Source organism: Thunnus thynnus, chromosome 6 (assembly GCF_963924715.1).
Source record: "Thunnus thynnus chromosome 6, fThuThy2.1, whole genome shotgun sequence".
Lineage (NCBI taxonomy): Eukaryota > Metazoa > Chordata > Actinopteri > Scombriformes > Scombridae > Thunnus > Thunnus thynnus.
The window spans coordinates 4,484,213-4,504,037 of NC_089522.1; the positions used below are offsets into that span (position 1 = coordinate 4,484,213).

Consider the following 19,825-nt stretch of genomic DNA (forward strand, 5'->3'; position numbering starts at 1 on the left):
AAAATTCCTGGTTATTTAGGAAAAGTGAGGTACAAGTTGGCTATGAATATGATATTGTAATTTGATATTTATCCAAGTGTACGTTTTTGTACCTTTTCGTTTTTTCTCCTCATTTTTGTACTCAGAAAATACTTGACACATGTAAGCTGCGTTTTACAAAACAACCTTAAAAATGCACTGACTGGATGTCCTCCTGGCCTCATGGCGGCGTAGTGACATATCATGACGTCCATGATGCCGGTCAGCTTCCGGTCGCTCAGCGCACGTTGTCCTTCCGCGGGCTTGAGAAGCAAAAAATCGTACGGGGAAGTGTGTCGGCCTTTTAGAAAAAAAGACAAGATGAGCAAAGCACATCCACCCGAGCTGAAGAAGTAAGATGTGGAGCTTGTTTAATGAGGACTGCACTCTTTAACTTGAATATACTTCTTATTTTTATTGACTGAAGCTGTAGCCATAGAACAATCGACTGTATTGTTTGTAAGCGAGACAAGCTAACGGTAACCAGCCAGGCTCACTGGCTAATCAGTACCCTCTGCAAGCTAATGTTATTCTTTTTCTTTCAGGTTCATGGACAAGAAGCTTTCGTGTGAGTATACCTAAAAGCAGATATAGTCAAATCCATTTCGAGTACAAATGACAACCCACATCTCTTACAAATTTTACCTGAAATTGTCTACATTAGCTTTGAATGTTGACTAGCTTGATTTCTTGGTCGTCGCTTAGCCGAAAACGTCACCAACATCTCTGTTGATTTTCTCCGCTGAAGAACACAAATAAAAAACGCAGAAAATGCAATTTCATAAAGACCATTTGAATGTGAAACATCCATTAACTCTGTATAAAATCTGCCCTTTTTTGATCCCCGCACAGATGTGAAATCATAAATAACATTTATGACAATGTGGTAGTGGCTCAGAACAGTCAGCATGGTAAAGACTAGTTTTATGCTTATACAGTATCAAATCAGTGGCCCTTACAGCCTTCAATTCTTTGTGGGAGGAAGGCGGAAATATATGGCAGAATCGATTATTTTCTGCCCCCCCCCCCCCCCAAACCTGACCCCCCAGCTTTACAGATGCTACCCTGTTCAATATGAAAGTAACAGTATTATGTCCTTTGTTTGTATTTCCAGTCAAGATACCATAATTAATTTGGTTGTACTTGAATTCACTGGTTTAAATCCAACATACTTTTTATTGTTTACTGGTGTGCAGTCATGACAGATAGTGCTAACAGGAATATACTTGGAGTGCAGAGAATTGTGAAAAAAATGCCTTTTACAGGGTGCCATTTTCAAAATGCTTGTTTTGTCTGATCAGCCATTCAAAGGTCGGATATTCAGTTTTAATATTGTGTATGATGTATACGAAGAATGAATCCTCACATTTGAGAGCCTGCAAATGTTATCCTTTTTTGATTGAAAGATGTCTTGAAATGATTAATCATAATAGTTGTCCATTTTCAGTCGATCAACTAATAGATTCAATGACTAATTGTCTGAGCTATAAACATGTTAGCCCCTGAATGGATAATGTACTCTTTGGTGAAAGACTTGTGCTTGCAATATTGATGAACTTAGTAGACCTGCTGAATGCAGCTTATAAATGACATGTAATCTGGTAGGTTATATTTCCTAGTCCTTGATTGCAGGGGCTTGCAGATATGCTTAAAATCATTCATTTAAAAATGTCACTGTAGAAGTGGAGGTAATGATGACTAGTGCAGTGGATGTAGTGAAATCTGTTAAGAGAAGCTTACCAGTTGTTTTATCTATTTTTAAATGATGCACTTTACCTGAAGTGTGGGCATTTTATATGAATACTAACATAACACAAAGCAACGAAAGAGTGAAATGTCAAAGCATTAAACTAAGAAGAGTGATCAGTCCTAACATGCCAGATTCATCACAGTGATTTCTTTTTTTGTCCTTTAGTGAAGTTGAATGGAGGCAGACACGTGCAGGGCATCCTGCGAGGGTTTGACCCCTTTATGAACTTGGTGGTGGATGACTGTCTGGAGATGGGTCCAGGTGGACAACAGAACTCTATTGGCATGGTGGTCAGTATCCTTCCAGCATCTTGTCCTGTTGCCCGTCTTCATTCTTAAAGGATAAGACAGACAGTATTTGATATTTTTCTAATTGTCAACAAATCCCATCACAAGACAAAACTAACAATGCGTTAGTCCGTCTCAATACTTAAAGACCATGCTCTGTCTGTGGCTCTCAGCCTCAAGCTCATTGCTTGTTAGTGAAGACATACATCTTTAAAAATAGTTTATAGTTGGGTTTTTATGCCTTCATTACTGAGATTACAGTAAGAGTTTAAATGACCTTGGGGTAGAGAGAGATGAGGAGCACAGTTTAATTAATCAGTTTTTGAATTGAGAGAGTAAAACAAGAACAAAGCAAATCCATAGGTAATTATGAAATCTCTCAAATACATGTTACAAAGAAAAGGGAGTGGCATCCTTCTGTACACTGAGTGCAGATATAAAGCATATAGAGAGAGAGAGCACAAAAACTGTACAATATAAAATAAATAAATGAACTACCTACAGGGAATATTGTTTAAAAATTAAATCTTCAAAAAATACATTTATAATGGTGCCATATAATATTGGCAAAGTGATGAAGATTCCCATGAAGTGAGGGCACTTTGCTTTTGCAAATGATATTCCCCAACCAGGAGGAAATAGTGTATTTGTTAAGGACTAGTTCTAGCAGCAGATAAATCCACATTGGGTGCTCTTGTGAGGATTGTGTCCAAATAAACTATACTGTGTGTATATTCATGTCATTCAGTATTATGTCTTATTTATTTATTTATTTATTGGGACCATGTATAGTGTTAACCATAAATGTTACCATTTGATGTACTGTACCAGAGCTAGCTTACAGCTAATTTTCATCTGCAGTCCCTTTGGCAGGTCACAATTAAAACATATAACAGAACAATAATAAACAGTACAAAGCAAAAACACACAGGACACATAATACAAAATACAATGTGTATGTGCATGTGTACGCACAACAGTGTCATCTGCATGCATTTGCAGTTCTATATCATGGCACTATTGAGGGAGGTCATTAATATATAGGCTAAATAATAGGGGACCTAACACTGACCCTTGTAGAACACCCATTGTGCACTTCATGTTACTGGACAGTGCATCACAAACCTTAACACATTGTATCCTATTGGATAGATATGAAGACATCCATGCCAGTGCTTTAGATGAGAAGTTAAATTTAGAGAGTTTTTATATTAAAATATCATGATTGCCTGTGTTGAATGCTTTACACAGATCTAAAAATACAGCACCAACTACTATTCCTTTGTCAAGTCTTGTTTGAATTTGCTCTATTAAGTGCAAGGTAGCAGTTTCGGTGGAATGATTTGCTCTAAAGCCAAATTGCATACTATGTAGATCAAAATTGCTTGTATTAAGAAATGTTGTCAGTTGTTTAATGACAACTTTCTCAGCAACCTTTGAGAGTACTGGCAGTATACTTATTGGTCTGTAATTACTGGCTTCAAGGCGGTCTCCAGATTTAAAAATAGGCATGACAATGGCACATTTCCAGTCATCAGGAAAGGAGCTTTGTTTAAAAGACAAGTTAATTAAATGAGCAGTAGGGGAAGTTAAAATATCTTTTTGTGATTTGACAAACATGGTGACAAATTGGAAAGCATCTCTACTTTTGGAGCTTTTAAGAAGCTGATTTTGTTTACTTGTAACTCATTAGTCTCTACCAGCTCGAAAACCTGGCCTGTAGCATCTATAGGAACAATATCCAGTTTCCTTTTTGTAAATTTTTTTCCTAACTCATATACAGACTCAAGAAAAAATATTAAAGACAGAAGCAACAGTAAGATGATCTTCAATTAATTTCCCCTGTACTTGGAGTTTAAAAGCTCCTTAAAATTTTGGAACCCTCCTTGTGAGAGTATTGATGTTTTTCCAGATCAAATTACTGTTGCCTTTTGCCTCATTCAATATATTGAGATAAAAACGAGATTTAGCCTCTCTTAGCTCTTGGATAACTTTGTTTCTTAAACCTTTATAAATCAGCATGTCAGTGTCTCTTCTAGTTTTAATTGCCTTCCTTAGTGCAGTATCTCTAGATTTCATTAGTTTCCACAAATTTTCATTAAACCACGGTAAATTGTTTTTATTTTTAGATTTTATCTGTATCCTCACATTAAATGTTTCCCTCACAGTTGATTCTGTGAGTAAAAGTATCACAGCCATAGTTCAGATCATCAAAGGACAGTATAATCCCAGTTCAAGCTGTTAATTTCATTGATAAATTCTTCTTGCTTGCTTGATTGATTGATTTATTGATTATTTTTTTCCTCTTAGTTTTGTCCTCCCAGTTCAAATTAAAATCACCCATAAGTAATAATTCTTTGTTGAGATTGCACTCTTTCAACACTTCTGTGAGTTGATCATAGAAAGTGTCATCTGCAGAAGGGGGCCTATAGATAACTATGATAAGACATTTGCTGGGATAACATTTTTATCCCAACATTTTCTAACGTGTTACTGGCATTATAAACCACACGTTCACATTTTATATTGTCTCTCACATAAAAAAGCTCCTCCTCCTCTTCCATCAGGTCTATCTCTTCTGAAACACTGGTATCAGCGCACCGTGAACACACTCGCAGGAGTTTTTTGTTTCGACCATGTTTCAGTTAGACAGAGAAAGTCCAGATTTGAGTCAGACAGGAGTTAGCTCATTGCTCTTTGCAGTAATGCTTCTGATGTTAAAATGTCCATCGAATAGCCCCCTCGGTTTCAGCTTCAGGTCCCATAAGACTTTTGCATGATTGGCAATTTGGAAGGTTTTGAATAAACTCTGCCTCCTCACTGCAGGGTTTTGATAAACAATAGTGTTAGCAGCAGATTTTGTGAGAGAGACACTGGACCTATCAAGGTCTCCACAGTCCAGTAGCGAAAAGTTATTCATTTAAGCAATATTACATTCGAGGCTGTGATGCTTACAGAACTCGGCGCAAGCACCTCGTTCCTGACCGCATCACTGTCGTGCCAACAATGACAGTAAGTTAGTTTACTACTCCAGCAAGTAGGCCGATCCTTAGTAACGACCTAGCAACAGAGACGTTCATGGAAAAAAAATATTTTTTCCATGAACAGATTTAGCTACTATGTCTACAAACTTCACATACATTTTTAAGCTAGTAGTGCCCATGTCACTGACTCACCAGCACAGCTGATGGAGGATGTCAGAGTGGTAGCTGAGATATACTCAAAACTCCTCCGGGTTTTCACCACAGATCCCCCCATAAAACAAAAACAAAACAAACCAAAGACACTACCAAAGCAACACAGTACACAAAATAAACTCAGCAGAAATGTCAGTAAGTCGGACCACCGTGTTTAACTATATATCTTCAAACGTTACAGTTATGGCTGAAAATTACAGCAGAAAAAAACAAGTTTGCCAAGTTCACATATCTCTGCAATTTAAATCAACCACCAGTCATCTACCCAGAAATGACTGTTGTTGTTAGCGCGACGTCATGGTCTATAGTTCTAATGGCGGAGTCATATTTTTAGTGATGAGGCTTTTTTCATTTGAACATGGCTGGGTGTGCTGTCATGCTGATTTGATCACATTTGAAATGTCTAGTTGACCAATCAGATTGCTTGGTCGGAACTACCTGTTGTATAATGAGACATCATTCCTGGTGTTAACAGTTGAGTCTGTTAAGGGGGAAGCCTGGCTCAGAAAGTTGATGCTCACTCATCACCGGCACTGGAGGAGTCCCAGACATACTCAGACGCAAATCAGCACCGAAGTTCTGCAGCACTCCAGGGGTCATTAGTCCAGGATTTAGCTAAACATCTCCGGAGAGCAGGAGCAGCATGAAGAGAGCATGCTATTCTACGAAACGGGGTGGCAAATGACCAGTCCGCTGGATCGGTGATTCACTCTAGTACCTGGGCTCGTCTGTGCCACAGGACAGAGGAATAGATTGCAAAATATCCCAGTAAATTGTGATGGAAACTCACTGTAGGAGTTTCAACTGGCCATGAGCCAGCATTTGTCCTGAGCAATGTTGATTGCTCTGGCCAGACAGACACATTAAGGTAATACAGCAGTGAGTACCAACAGTAGTCCAAAAAGCACTCCATGAAACACAGTCCAGTCCAAGTTTGAGATGTAATCAGGAGCTCACTCCCAGTGCAAGCACTCCTCCAGAATTTTGATAACATCCTGTAATAATTTTTTGGCAACAATGGAACTCTATGACGCAAAGGAATAAAATATATCAGGATTTGGATACACTCACAATACTTGTTAGTAGATCAATTCATTGTTGGTTTTGGACTTTTCATGGGATTTGTTGATACTAAAAATATACCATCACCAGAATTTTTTCTTTAATCACAGCTTTCATCGTTTGATTTCTGAGAATCCCCCCCACCCCCCAACTGATGACAACCACAATTGCTCTGGTCCATTAATTCCATCAGTATCAGAGCCCAGGTCCTGCACACCTAAATTGAATGCAGCCATAATTAATTAAGCTTATTAGTTGCACCTGTGCTTTTCTACTTTGACAAGTCCAAAAATCTGTCTTGAAAAAGGCGTATTCTGTTACACTAGACTGACTGAATTTAATGTTTGTCAAAAGTGACCTGATCAATAAGTCAGCATGAAGACAAGTATGAAACTGTCAGAACTGCCATGTAAAGTTATACCAGGCAGATTTAGGAATACTACACTATTCAGAATTTTTAGTAATGGGATATTGGAGATATTGTAGAGCTTTGTTCTGCTGAAATTGAAATTTCACCTCAATTTTACTGTGAAACCTTGTATTCCTCTGGAAAATCTGTCTTTAATGCACTGTGTAACTCTGTGGTGTTATTCCCCATAGGTCATCAGGGGAAACAGCATCATCATGTTGGAGGCCTTGGAGAGAGTATGAGGAGAGAGGTGGTGGCTGCGGATACACCTTTTTACACTCTTTAATCCTTTTTTTTACGTTCTTTGTTAGTTGTTGATAGAGGCATTGCAACTGCATGTCTTTGAATTGTAAGATGTCTATCTAAATTTACATGGACAGGCATGTTTTGTTTGTAAGCATTTTGACCTGTGTAATCTTGTGAATAAATCATTTTTTCTTTGTACTTTTTTTGTTCAATTTACAATGTACAGTGAATTATCATTATGCCACAGTTTATTGCCTGAAATTATTGATGAATTACTCAAAATATTGTGTTCTGTTCAATATGCTACTGTAGGCCATGGTTTTGGTTTTGTAACAGGGAGATGGATGACCATATAGACCCTGTGCTAACTATGAGAATTTGATTAAACATTTGATCAGTTGGGCTTGTTAGGAACTTATAGTTCCCCTCAACTCAAATGTGTTTTTGTTATTGTTACCTCAATAGGATTTTTGAGCTTTACTGTGCAGGATAAGTTATGCGCAGAGTTTGAAACTAGAAGACTGTTTTTGCATTCATCCGCTCAAAGTGGAAAGTTTCTCTGTGCTCATTGAAAATGTAATTTTAAGGGGTGGGCCTATGAGCATGATTTGTGATATAACTAGTTTGGAAGCTAATCCTGGACCAATATTCAATTTACACAAGGGTGAAGTGAAAACTTGAAGCCTCCAGTGCACATACACTGAGAATAGAGTTTACAATGAAGTATCTTGAGTCCAACAGTTAATCATTTGAAATGACAACATTTACATATTCATTGTTTCTGGATTTTTCAATGAGAGGAGGAGAATGTGTAATTTTAATGAGGTAATTGGACTATATAGGAAAAGCCCTATAAAACACAAACACACACAGTATTTTATATACCTTACAAAATATCTGGATCTTAAACATCCCTGTAGGTTCACTCCACATCACAAGGAATATACAAGTAGAGGAATTTGAGCCATTAAAACAATGATTGAATAAAAAAGAGGAACTGAGTAAATGACTAGCATAAATTATAGTCAGACAAATGTATAAAGTCTCCTGGTATCAGCGCTTTTGACCTTTTTTATACATTTGTTTAATAGCGAACATCCTTTTTTTAATGCATTACACAATTAGGGATTTGGTGATATTTGTGTATCTTTTGTTATGATGATGACATTATTAACTAGAAATGCAATATGTTTGTTCTCCAATAACACTCCTAGTTGGATAGTTTTGAAAGAAGAAATCTATAATAGTGACAGCTACACCTATTTTAATCTGGGGTTACGATATGTAACATTTTTGCCTGATTTCGATGGAAAACATCACAAGGTGCGTCTTTTCCTTGCGTCTTAGTCCCTCCCACCGTGGATGCATGGACGCAAGGAAACCAAGCGAGGAGAGAGGAAACGAGGAAATTTGTTTTAAGAGACATGAGATGTCCTCTCCTTGCTGGTGGTGATTTCAATGTTACGGTAGACGACTCTGTAGATAGTTGACCCCCAACAAATGAAGCAAATTCTCTCTCCAATGTCATTTTATTTATGCAGAAATTTCAATTAGTAGATATCTGAAGAAAAAAGAATCCAAATACTAAATCCTATACATGGGCTAACAAAACTGGTACTTGCAGGTCACGAATCGACCACTGGTTAATCTCAAGTAGTCTAGATGAAAATAATATCCATGTTAACACTTTGACTACCCCACTCACAGATCAAAACTATAAATCTTCAAATTAACTTGAGACCTAATGCCAGTATCCACCGGAATTCATATTGGAAACTCAATAACTTGGTCTTAAAACAAAGTTGTTACAGAAAAGATTCACTTTCTAATAAAATGTTACTGGCAGAGGGCTTTGAATGATAAATGTTTCCAAAAAAACTGGGAACTACTGAAATTCGAGATAGCAAAATACCTAAGACAGAATGGATCCTCTCTGGACAAACTAAAAGAGGAAGAAACAAAAGTAATTATCAAAATTGCCACTCTTACTCAGTGTATGCCTGAAGATCTAACAGAAGATGACAAACAAGAACTAACTGAGCAGCAGCTCAAGCTTGATGAAATATACAGAGTTAAAGCAGAAGGTGCTTATGTGAGATCCAGAAAGCAATGGCTGGAAGAAGGGGAGCAAAACACAGCATATTTTTTTAGACTGGAAAGAGTCACGCAGCAGAGTGAACTGCATTCAAAAACTTGATATAGATGGAGCTGTCACAGATGATCCACAAAAGGTATCCAACCACTGTTTAATGTTTTATAGGAACCTGTATAAAACACAAGTTTTTTTCTCAGTTAAAATCTATTAGTTTTGACCAAAGGGACCTCTGTGACAAGCAAGCAACCTTAGAAGAAGTCAGATCGGCCATTCAGCAACTTTAAATAAATCTCCTAGAACTGACTTAATTTTACATAACATTTTTTGATCAACTTGCCCCCTTCCTCCATGGTGTATTCACCGAAAGCATCCATAACCAGACTCTTCCTCCTACTTTATATCAAGGGCTTTTAACACTTATCCCTGAACCTAATAAAGACTCACTCCGCATTGATAATTGGAGACCAATCTGTCTCCTCAATAATGATTACAAAATCTTAGCTGGAATCTTTGCCAAAAGACTTAAAGCAGTACTGGTTGACATTATTGATGAAACACAAACAGGATTCATGAAGGGCAGACATATCTAACATCATAAGACTTGTTCTGGATCTCATTGATTATGCTGAATACTGCCCTGATGACAGCTTTATTTTATTTTTGGACTTTTGCAAAGCGTTCAATACCATTGAACACAAAGCTATGTTCCAGGCACTACAGAAATTTGGCTTCGGTAAGTGCTTTTGTTCAGCAATTGTAACCATGTATAGGAAAGTGAATTGTTCAATTAAAATGCGTACAGGTATGTGATGGCTGCACTTGCAGCCACACAGCTGCTTTGAAGTTTGTATCCCAGCTGGCTCTCACACTTTGGTCTCTTTTACATTTGTAGTTCATTTTTTCCTCAGTTAGCTAATTTAATTACATTTCACAATACATACAAATAAATAACAACACACTGGATTTTGTTTCATACATAATACTCATTTTATTTTACAGTTTGGCAGTACATTAGTTTCTATTTGTAGCGTGCACATTAGGTAAACTTTGGTACAGGCATTTGTTTAAATTTTTCTAATTTTCATTTTTTGAGTTACCAGTGTTGGGGTGCTGCTCCTAGAGAACGTCTGGCCAGGCCTGGGCAAAGGATGTGCACCAGGACATGGAATGTTTAAATACAGGAAGTGGCCAATGGGGTCATACCAAGTCCTGCCACCTCATAGGGAGGAACTGTTTATTTCAAGTTTAGTTATATTGTTTGTTTCTCTTTATTGAATGTTTAGTTGGGTATTTTTGGTTTAGTTGATTTAGTTGAGTTAACCTGTTGTGGGGGGTAATTCTGTTGTTTGTTGCTTAGTTGGTAGTGTTTGTCATTTGTAACCCCTCTTGTGTTATGGTCTGATCAGCCAGTATATATGTTTCCCTTTGTATTCATTTTGGAAGGTCTGTTAGTAAGGTTAAGTTCACTTTAGTTGAGTTCTGTTTATTTAACCTCTTTTATGGGCCCCAAACTTTATTCACATATTTTGTCATTTGTACCCTTTTTTTGCAATTTTTTGGGTAAAATAAAAACCCTCCTTTTTGAAACCACCTGAGTCTCCTTTGTCTGCCAGCTCGGTCCCTTACAAGGTACTTCTCCACGTTTTGATTTAGGTTGTGGAATCAGGCAGGGTTGCCCTGTGTCACCATATTTATTTCTGATATGTGCTCAATTGCTCTGTGACTTTATCAAGCAGAGGCCCATCAAAGGGATAGCACACAGAGAAATTGTTGTCAGCCAACTGGCAGATGACACTTCCTTATTTATAAAAAATGCTTCACAAATTTCAGTTGCTATTAACAGAATTTCAGTTTTTTCCAGAGCATCCAGACTTCATCTGAATCTAAGTAAGTGTGAACTGCTCCCACTCAAAAACTGTAATAGTGCATCTATCTCCAACATACCTGTAAAAGAGTCTGTCACCTATTTGGGAATCATCATCAACAAAAACACAAGCAACAGGTGCTCTGTGAACTTTAACCACATCATAGAAAAAACACAGAAAAAATTCAACTCTTGGCTCCAGAGAGATCTGTCCCTTCAGGGTAGAATTATTTTATCTAAAGCAGAGGGCTTATCCGGCTTAACTATACAGCAATATCTCTGGATGTAAATACACAGACCACTGCAGCTATTGACAAAATTCTTTATAACTTTGTGTGGAAAAACAAAATTCATTATCAAAAAATCAGTTCTAATGAATTCCATGAAAATGGAGGTTTTATTTCTTGATTTTTCCACCCTGAATAGCACATTCAAAATCAACTGGATCAGACAATTCATTAGAAACCCAACATCAATTTGGAACTTCATTCCCAACTACATATTTTCCAATGTCGGTGGCCTTAATTTCTTGTTACTCTGCTCCTACAATATTGAAAAACTTCCCACAAAACTAGTCAACTTTCATAAACAGATACTTCTTTCCTGGTCTTTAGTTTATAAACCTAACTTCACCCCCACATAGATATTACATTTGGAACAACAGGGACATACTATACAAACACAGATCACTTTTTATAGAGAGCTGGTTCAGCCATGGCATAACTTTAGTCAGTCAGCTTTTCAGACCAAACGGCACATACCCTCTGGTGTAGTTATGTTGTTCAAAAATGGCACATTACCTGAAATTCACCCATTACCTCTGGAGCCTGTGCAGACAGAAGTCGGCCGAATCTGCTTCTCAGTGAAAAAGAATAACCGTACTGTACGTGCACTATACCAAAAAGAAATCATCAGTACCCCCAATGCTGTATCATACTGGAACAATACATTAACAAACCTGGTTTGGAAAAACATATGGTCCCTCCCTTGCAAATATTTCATCACAAATAAAACTAAAGAAGTGTCCCTCAAACTCATCCCCTGAATCTATCCCTCCAATCTATTTATGTAAAGATATATATAAAAAAAAAGACATCAGCGAATTCTGCTCCCTCTGTAAACAGGCTCCAGAAGATCTTCACCACCTCTTCTGGTCATGTCCCCACCTGCAGATTTTTTGGAAAAGTGTCATTACTTTTATCCATCAACATATTGACAAAAATTTTGCTTTGGACTACCAAAATGTATTGTTTGGTTTCTTTTTAGTCCCATCCCCCCAAGTAGACCAATATTACATAATTAAGCTCATATCCATAACCGGAAATTCACTAATCAAATACCATGTACTTACCGTCTCGAAAAGGAAATCAAACAATACATTAACACAATTACTCAATCTGAAAACAAGCAAGCCATAAAGACTCTAGAATTATTTTCTTTGTTTCCATGTTTTTGAAATGATTTTGTGTTGGCCCACCAGAAATATTTTGTTTTCCTCTCCTGCACTCTATGATTTCATGTAACTTTTAATTGGGATTATTTTATTTTCGTATGTAACCCCCTCACCCCTGTTCGTTTTATGTCTGTTAATGCAAGCACTTTCAATTACATTTAAAAAAAAAAAAAAAAAAGAAAAGAAAAGAAAAAAGAGATGTCCTCTCCTCTGAAGCGTCATGTGAAGCGACATCCGTTTCTGATGACGGCGACAGCTGATCACAGTTGGATCAGCTGTTAGTCGGCTTTAAGAGCTGTAGAGACTCCTGATGGAGTTTGTGTCTGTACACATGTGCACTGTGCTGACACTAATAAAGGTCCACCGTTATCACCGCTAAAGCAGCTGTTTTCTCTCTGCAGCCTGTTACCTGTTTAAGAAACGCCTAGATAAAAACTTGCATTCTGTATTTATACTGTGTCCTGCTCAGAGGCACAGGAATCATTTCTACTTGCAGAATGCGTTTATACTATTTATTGATTATTTGCATCTGTATTTTTTGATAGTCCTGATAGTGAATTCATTATTTAATTACCCAGAATATGATCATTTCTTCTGAACACTGGAAAATATGTATTTGGCTAAATGTTTCAGGGAAAATGGAAATTATGTAACTCATATCAAACCGGACGCTCAGGAATTTTCAGCCTCACATGTGACTGAATGGAAATGACGATAAATGATGTAAAATATAAATGTGTTTAACTGTTATTATGGATAAAATTAAATTCAGGAAGAGTCTGTCTGTCAGCAGGAAACAGTTTAATGGAGGAAATATCAGATCATGAAAAGAAAAATCGTTCTAATACATGAAGAAAGTTGTATATGGTTCTTTTGTTGATCAGACCGACAATTAACAGATTTTTAACTATATGATGAATCAGAAAACAAGTAAAGCATAAAACTTGGGAGTGATAGATTTAAATTTAATCTGTAATCTGTTTCCACTTCGGTATGAAACTGCAGTGATGTATCAGATCTGTCAGATCAGCTGCAGCATCTAATCAATAACTGATATCCAATAAGGGGGCGTGTCGGCTGGTAAAAGACTTCCGTGAAGGCTGCTCTCATGTTTCCTCGCTCCTCCGGGCAAAATAAGAGACTTGGGACGCTCGTTAAAATGGCGCATCAGGAACAACTTCCGGTTCAGGCGAGGAGCGAGGAGCCATAAAATAAGACTTGAGACGTACCCAGAGACTTGAGACGCCCGTCAAAATGGCGCATCAGGAACAACTTCCGGTTCAGGCGAGGAGCGAGGAGGCATAAAATAAGACACTTGAGACGTACCCTTAGAGAATTTGACCAGCTCTTATTATGACTGCCACTTAGATACTTCCGGGTTATTTCACTCAGTTAGGAACCTTCCTAAGCAAATAAAGGGTACATCTCAAGTTCCGGCCTGAACACGTTTACATGACAATATTCCATCAGTGATGCAAACTGACTGAAATTTCAGCGAAGCAGCCCCGGCAGCAGGCAAAATAGTGGACAAAGGAAGTAATGTTTATCTCCCTCTTGCACTGTCTGAAAAAAGCCCGGGCCTGGAGACATCTACATGCCTGTGACAAAAAACTCTTCTAAAATATGTTTTTTAATGTAACATTTGGCCAAAATCATGGGATTTATGAGGACATTTCACAAGAAGAGTACTCTGAAATCCTGCTCTCCAACTGCTCTTGATGATGTCACTCCCTTAGTGCTGTGACACATGACGCAATACACACTCATTATCAAATCACAGGAGGAGCAAGAAAAGACTTTAAAACTCACACTCTAATATCTCCAAAACAGTGAAAGATAGAAAACACATATAAATTCAAGATTTGTAGGTCAACTTCTCCAAAACTATGTGGAAGCAGTAAATGATCAAAAAAGTGTGGGTTTGCTCACACTCTCCATTCAAATATATCAGTATTTTTCTGTGTCCAGCTGCAGTTACTTATTGTCTCTCCACACCTGACACGTTTCAATCAAACTTTGACCAGGTCATGTGGGTTAAAAGTCTTTACTTTTCTAAAAATAAACTTGATGAAAATTAGGAAATTAATTTGTTTTACACACAAACTCATCAAGAGTTTTCTGTTTACTAATTGAAATTCAAGTGAATGTGCCCAAAACTAGCATGATTTTGATGACACAGGTGTGAGCAAGACAGACATGTCTCACCCTGCAGAAAATTATCATGCCCGTGACAGAAGACCTTTGATTGCGTCATGGCCCGACGTGCGTGGAGGCGCGAGGGCCCGTTCATCGCTGCTTGCGGCTTTAATTATTTAGGTGTTTGTTAAACAGGTAACAGGCTGCAGAGAGGAAACAGCTGCTGGCAGTGATAACTGGTGATAACTGTGCTCCTTTATTTGTATTATCACAGTGCCATGTGTGCAGACAAAAACTCCATCAGAAGTTTCTACAGCTGTTAAAGCCGACTGAATTATTATTCCATTAATCATTTTAAAATGGACTACATTCACTTTTGGTGCAATCAGAAACTTGTTCTTAATTTCTCAGCTTTATCCTTGGAGAAATATCGTAAAATTGAGCTTCTGTTTGATGAAAAGGGATATAATTCCTTGACAAAGGCTTTCCCGGACTATGGTGCTGGGCAATTTTAGTTTAGTAAGAGCATGTCCATTCACCAAAAGTTTGGAAAGATGTGGATTTTCATTACTTTGATATAAATTGTGAGGCATCATAATTATAGCTTGTGGGATTGCTTTGATAACATAATCATACTTTTTTCAGTCATTTAAATTAAAATTTGAGCAAAAAATCTCATGGTATAATGTTTCCAGTATTTTCCAGAAAGTGCATTGCAGACCATATTCCTTTCTCTAGACAATTTTTGTAAAATAAGGATTTATTCCTAAATACTACATACCTGCAATTCCACAGTGGGGGGTTTTGGGGACTAAAATTATGATTGTTTGATAATTTTCCAATAATATAATAATAATATTTTCCAATAATTTAACAGGGAGCTTTTTTAGGTCATAGTCGCATCCAAGAAGGAGGTTGATGCCTCCTAATCTCATAAAAATTTGGCTTAGGATATGAAAACATACGCTGATGACTTTGCCATCCTGAGGGGGAGATATCGCATCCGGGAGTTAGCCGCTTGCATAAGACTGAAATGCTGCAGCCGGAACAATAGAGGGCGATATATCTAAACTTCCTACTTCCTCTTCAGTCTGACTTTAATTTTGGAAGCTGAATGTCGTCATCGGACACGTTTCGTTACGTTTTATGTCGTAGCCGTTTGACGGTATGTGGAAAGTAGCAATGTCGGAGGAGGTTGGGAAAGCGCTACAGTCGGTAGTGGAGCGGGTGAACCAGGCGGCGGCCCGGCGGCTCAAGGTAAACAGCAGTCCAGGAGGCTCCGCTCAGCAGCACCGCTGCCGTCGCTCCACTCCCGTGGTCCGAAAAAGTCGTGCTGCCGCAGCACGACTCGTTATGTAAGGCTGCCAAAATACCTCAACCTTTGGATGGGAGACAACCAGGCTTGTGGCAGCACTTTCATAACAACAGGCATGGTGAATTAGTGGCAGCATGTTATGCGCGGGAGCAGGATGATGAAGGCATGCTTACGTATTGTATCTGCATGCACGCTGCTGCATAGAAATATAATGCCCGGAAGCTAATTTTGGCTTGATTTTTCGATTGACATTTGGTGTGATTGTAAGCTACACGACCACGTTTAGACCTCCTCTCCTCCCACCACAGCTCTGAAAAATGTCCAGGAGCAAAGATATCGTTTTCATCAAGTGCCCCCCCCCCCCCCCCCCCCCCCCCCCCTTAAAAATAGCACTGAGTGATATCTAGGTCAAAGTATATAGGAATGCGCAGCTTCCAGGGTGCTAAATTAACTTTTTTGTCCACCGTCCAAATGGCTAGTGAATGTTCAAATTGTACCAGCCACTCAATAGACTACCATTATTTTTTGGCTGGTGAGTCAAGCAAATTTACCAGCCACTTAAATATTTTACCAGCATTTGGCTGGTACTAATTTTGTACCCTGACAGCATCCTTTCTTTCATTCATGTGTCCCTCAGTGGCTTGTTACTGATAATCTGACTCATTAGTAGAGCTGGCTGCATGATGCACTGCAGCATCTTAACATAGCAGCTGCCAGAAACAATCAGTTTTGTCACTGTTTTGCAGGATCCTGACAAGGCTTATTCACTGTTCTGCAAGAGCCAAAAGACCTCAGCTAACACGGTGCTTCACAAACTGAGCTTTTCTACTGATACATTCACTGCTACAGATGAAAAACAAGACTGCTTTGTCCTCCCTCAGACACTACCAGCTGTGCCACCCCGCCTTGTCGCTGTCAGCAAGACAAAACCCCCAGAGATGATTGTGGAGGCCTACAGACAAGGGCAGCGTAACTTTGGAGAAAATTATGTGAGTATAATGCTGTGCATCCCTCTGTTCCAAACTGTCAAATGAAAATGAAACACTAAGAAGTAGAAATAAAGTGACATAATGTAGAGATTCACTGTGTCCTTGTGTCTCCACACCAGGTTAATGAGCTTGTGGACAAAGCTTCACATCCATTGGTGGGTTTACATGTTTCATAAGGAAGAATTGATTGTTTTATACACCCCAGCTGTGACAGATTTTAAACATTTCTAAATTTGGTTTCCTTCTCCCCTATTCAGATTTTAGAATCATGTCCAGAAATCAAATGGCATTTTATCGGCCATCTACAGAAAAATAATGTCAACAAACTTTTGGGTGAGTGGTTGTCAGCTCGTCCTGCCCTCTCCTGCTGAAGCTGCATGTTAAAAAACCTTGCACTAAGTCATGTCTTTCTGTTCTCAGGCGTGCCAAACCTGTTCCTTGTGGAGACAGTTGACTCTGCAAAACTGGCTGACAAGGTCAACAGCTCATGGCAGCGCATCAGAGGAGCCAGCACACAGAGGTTAAAGGTCATGGTGCAGATTAACACCAGCGGAGAACAAAGTTAGTGTTGATTCCATCACTTTTTTTATGCTCTCCTTTTGTGTGCTGATCACAAATGCATATGTAGAGTCGGTTGTTTACGTGTACTACTGTATGCAAATGTAGGCAAACATGGCCTGCCACCAGAGGAAACAGTGGACACAGTGAAACACATAGTATCCGAGTGCTCTGCCCTGCTCTTCTCAGGACTCATGACCATTGGGCGCTACGGCTACGACCTCACCCTGGGCCCAAATCCAGACTTTCAGGTACAGACGATTCTTATGAAAATTGAATTGTTATGAGAGGAAAGTGTTTGAATTGCATTGCGTTTATCTGTGATTTCAGTAGTTGGTTATATGTTACATCAACAAAGCTAATTAAAACAACAAAACTGCCTTGTGTAATAAAGGAATGGACGTCTCAAATTTTTCTTTAACTTAACAGCACAACAGAAATTCTATTTGTCGGCCAGATACTGTTTTGCACAGTAACTCAAATTTCATTGGCCCGCTTGCTTAGAATGTTAAATCCAGTTTAAAAAAATCTTAGTATTATTATGACTTGTTTGCATTATTTTTGACACCATCTTAAATTTTGAGCTCCATATGAATTCTCTGTCTTGCTAACTTGCAATAAAGGATCTTTGCAAAACTCAGAGCCCTACTTTAGCCTAAAGAGTAGGAAAAAGTCATCCTTGATTTTAGAAATCTAGCCACAACTGTTGTTAACATCTTGTTCAACAAAAATTAATCACACATTACACCACCAGTTTTAGGACAGATTTTTGAGTTTTTACTCCTGACATAGAGAGTATTACATGGTCAGAGCCTTATATATGAAAAGGAGTTGTTGTGCCCTCTGACTACTGGGAGGAGCCTCAGGTCTTCAGAGCAGGAACGTCTGGCCAGGTTAAGGTCAAGGCTTATGATGTCATACTCCTTGAGTCTGGAACAACCTCCCGCAAAGTCAGAGAGACTGAATTTGTGCACATCTTTAAAAAGCATCTTAAAACCCTCTTTTTCCTTTGGCCTTTTCATTATTTTATAACTCCTACTTATGTGTTGCACATGTATTTCTCCATGTTTCTTATACTGTCTTCTTTGTCTTTTATCTCCCTTTCTTTCTTCCTATAAAAACTTTGTAATTTGTGTTTTGTAAAGTGCTGTATAAATAAAGTTTGCTTGCTTGTAGATGCTGCTGAGTCGGAGGCAGGAGTTGTGTGATAGTTTGAAGCTGCCTCCGGAGGAGGTAGAGCTCAGTATGGGCATGTCCACAGATTTTGAACATGCGGTGAGTATCACTCTGTATTAGCTTTTATAGACACTGTTTGCAGGGCTTATGGGATAAAGTCAGTATGTCATACCATTTATTACACATGCTGCTGTGTAGTTTTAAGACTCCCTTGCTGTCCCATTCCTTTACTGATTTTTTTTTTTCTGTGCAACATGTGCATGTTCCAATGTGCTCTAGATTGAGGTGGGCGCCACCAACGTGCGAGTGGGTAGTATTATATTTGGCAACAGGGAGTACCCCAACAGTGCAGCGAACACTCCAAATCCTAGTCCAGCTCCCAGCCCAGAGAAAACATCCAAGCAGGTGTCAGAAGAGGCCGCCAAGAAGATGACACACCTCACCGTGTCTTAACACTAAGAAAAGCTTCTCCTCTGAAATACCTTTTGAGAAAATAATTTAGAAAATCATATTAATATTTATTATTATAAAATAATAAATAACAGTCTTCATGTGCAAACTGAACAGAGCAGTGAAGCTGATTCCACAGGGTCATGTGGAATTAGGATGAATTAGGTCATGTCGAATTCTTGCATAATTTTAAAATGTATTTGCCTAATCCTCCTCAATTTTTTGTGCGCCTTTCTTGCTCTTTTAAGCACTAAAAAGTGGTATTCAATACAGAACTAATTTTACCTTTTTTAAAAGTAGTGTCAAACAGTTGTTACTAACCTATAGTGCTTTGACTTCCTCTTCATGGAAATCTCTACTACAAGATTACTGGATACAAGACAAATGTACAACTACTGAAAACATGGTGACTTATGGAGAATTATTTCATACTGAGTGAACAGTGAGGATTTGTTTGGAATTTGTTCAACTGATGTGATATTTTCTACCTTTCAAACTCAACATGTGATAGTGCTGAAACATGCTTGACTGTGTACAGTGTCACAGAGATCAGGAACTCCACACAGTACAATGTACCGGTTTTGTTGTACAGATAAAACAAAGACTTGATTTAATAAATCATTTATCCCTTTATAACGACATAGTATTGTGCGTTTGATATTGTTTCGTATGGTGTGCAGTCAAATCTCTATTCCTGATATAAGCAAACCCAAGAGTAACTTTGAAGAGAAGTGTTTTGTTTGTGTCCAAGAGTCTTGTCAGTGCTATGGTGTGGTGCATTTACGGAGATGGAAGAGAGTTAACCTATGCAAAGTAGAGA

At 38.4% G+C, this 19,825-nt stretch overlaps 2 protein-coding genes across 4 annotated transcripts; both read left to right on the plus strand.

The window, feature by feature from the left end:
* The first annotated feature begins 235 nt into the window (after positions 1-235).
* On the plus strand, positions 236-7,167 carry snrpg (small nuclear ribonucleoprotein polypeptide G). Its single transcript, XM_067591361.1, has 4 exons — positions 236-371; positions 564-586; positions 1,934-2,058; positions 6,915-7,167. Exons 1-4 carry the CDS (start codon positions 340-342, stop codon positions 6,963-6,965), a joined length of 231 nt encoding a protein of 76 aa, XP_067447462.1. The 5' UTR covers positions 236-339; the 3' UTR covers positions 6,966-7,167.
* Positions 7,168-15,578: 8,411 nt separating this feature from the next.
* On the plus strand, positions 15,579-19,644 carry plpbp (pyridoxal phosphate binding protein). Of its 3 annotated transcripts, none has more exons than XM_067591362.1 (8): positions 15,579-15,774; positions 16,714-16,821; positions 16,941-16,976; positions 17,079-17,154; positions 17,242-17,382; positions 17,488-17,630; positions 18,556-18,654; positions 18,835-19,644. In XM_067591362.1, the coding sequence occupies exons 1-8, from the start codon at positions 15,685-15,687 to the stop codon at positions 19,006-19,008; spliced, it is 867 nt and encodes a 288-aa protein (XP_067447463.1). In that variant the 5' UTR covers positions 15,579-15,684; the 3' UTR covers positions 19,009-19,644. The 3 variants fall into 3 exon arrangements, with proteins under 3 accessions (XP_067447463.1, XP_067447464.1, XP_067447465.1); XM_067591363.1 differs by lacking the exon at positions 15,579-15,774 and adding an exon at positions 15,796-15,872; XM_067591364.1 differs by lacking the exon at positions 15,579-15,774 and adding an exon at positions 15,924-15,945.
* Positions 19,645-19,825: the final 181 nt, after the last annotated feature.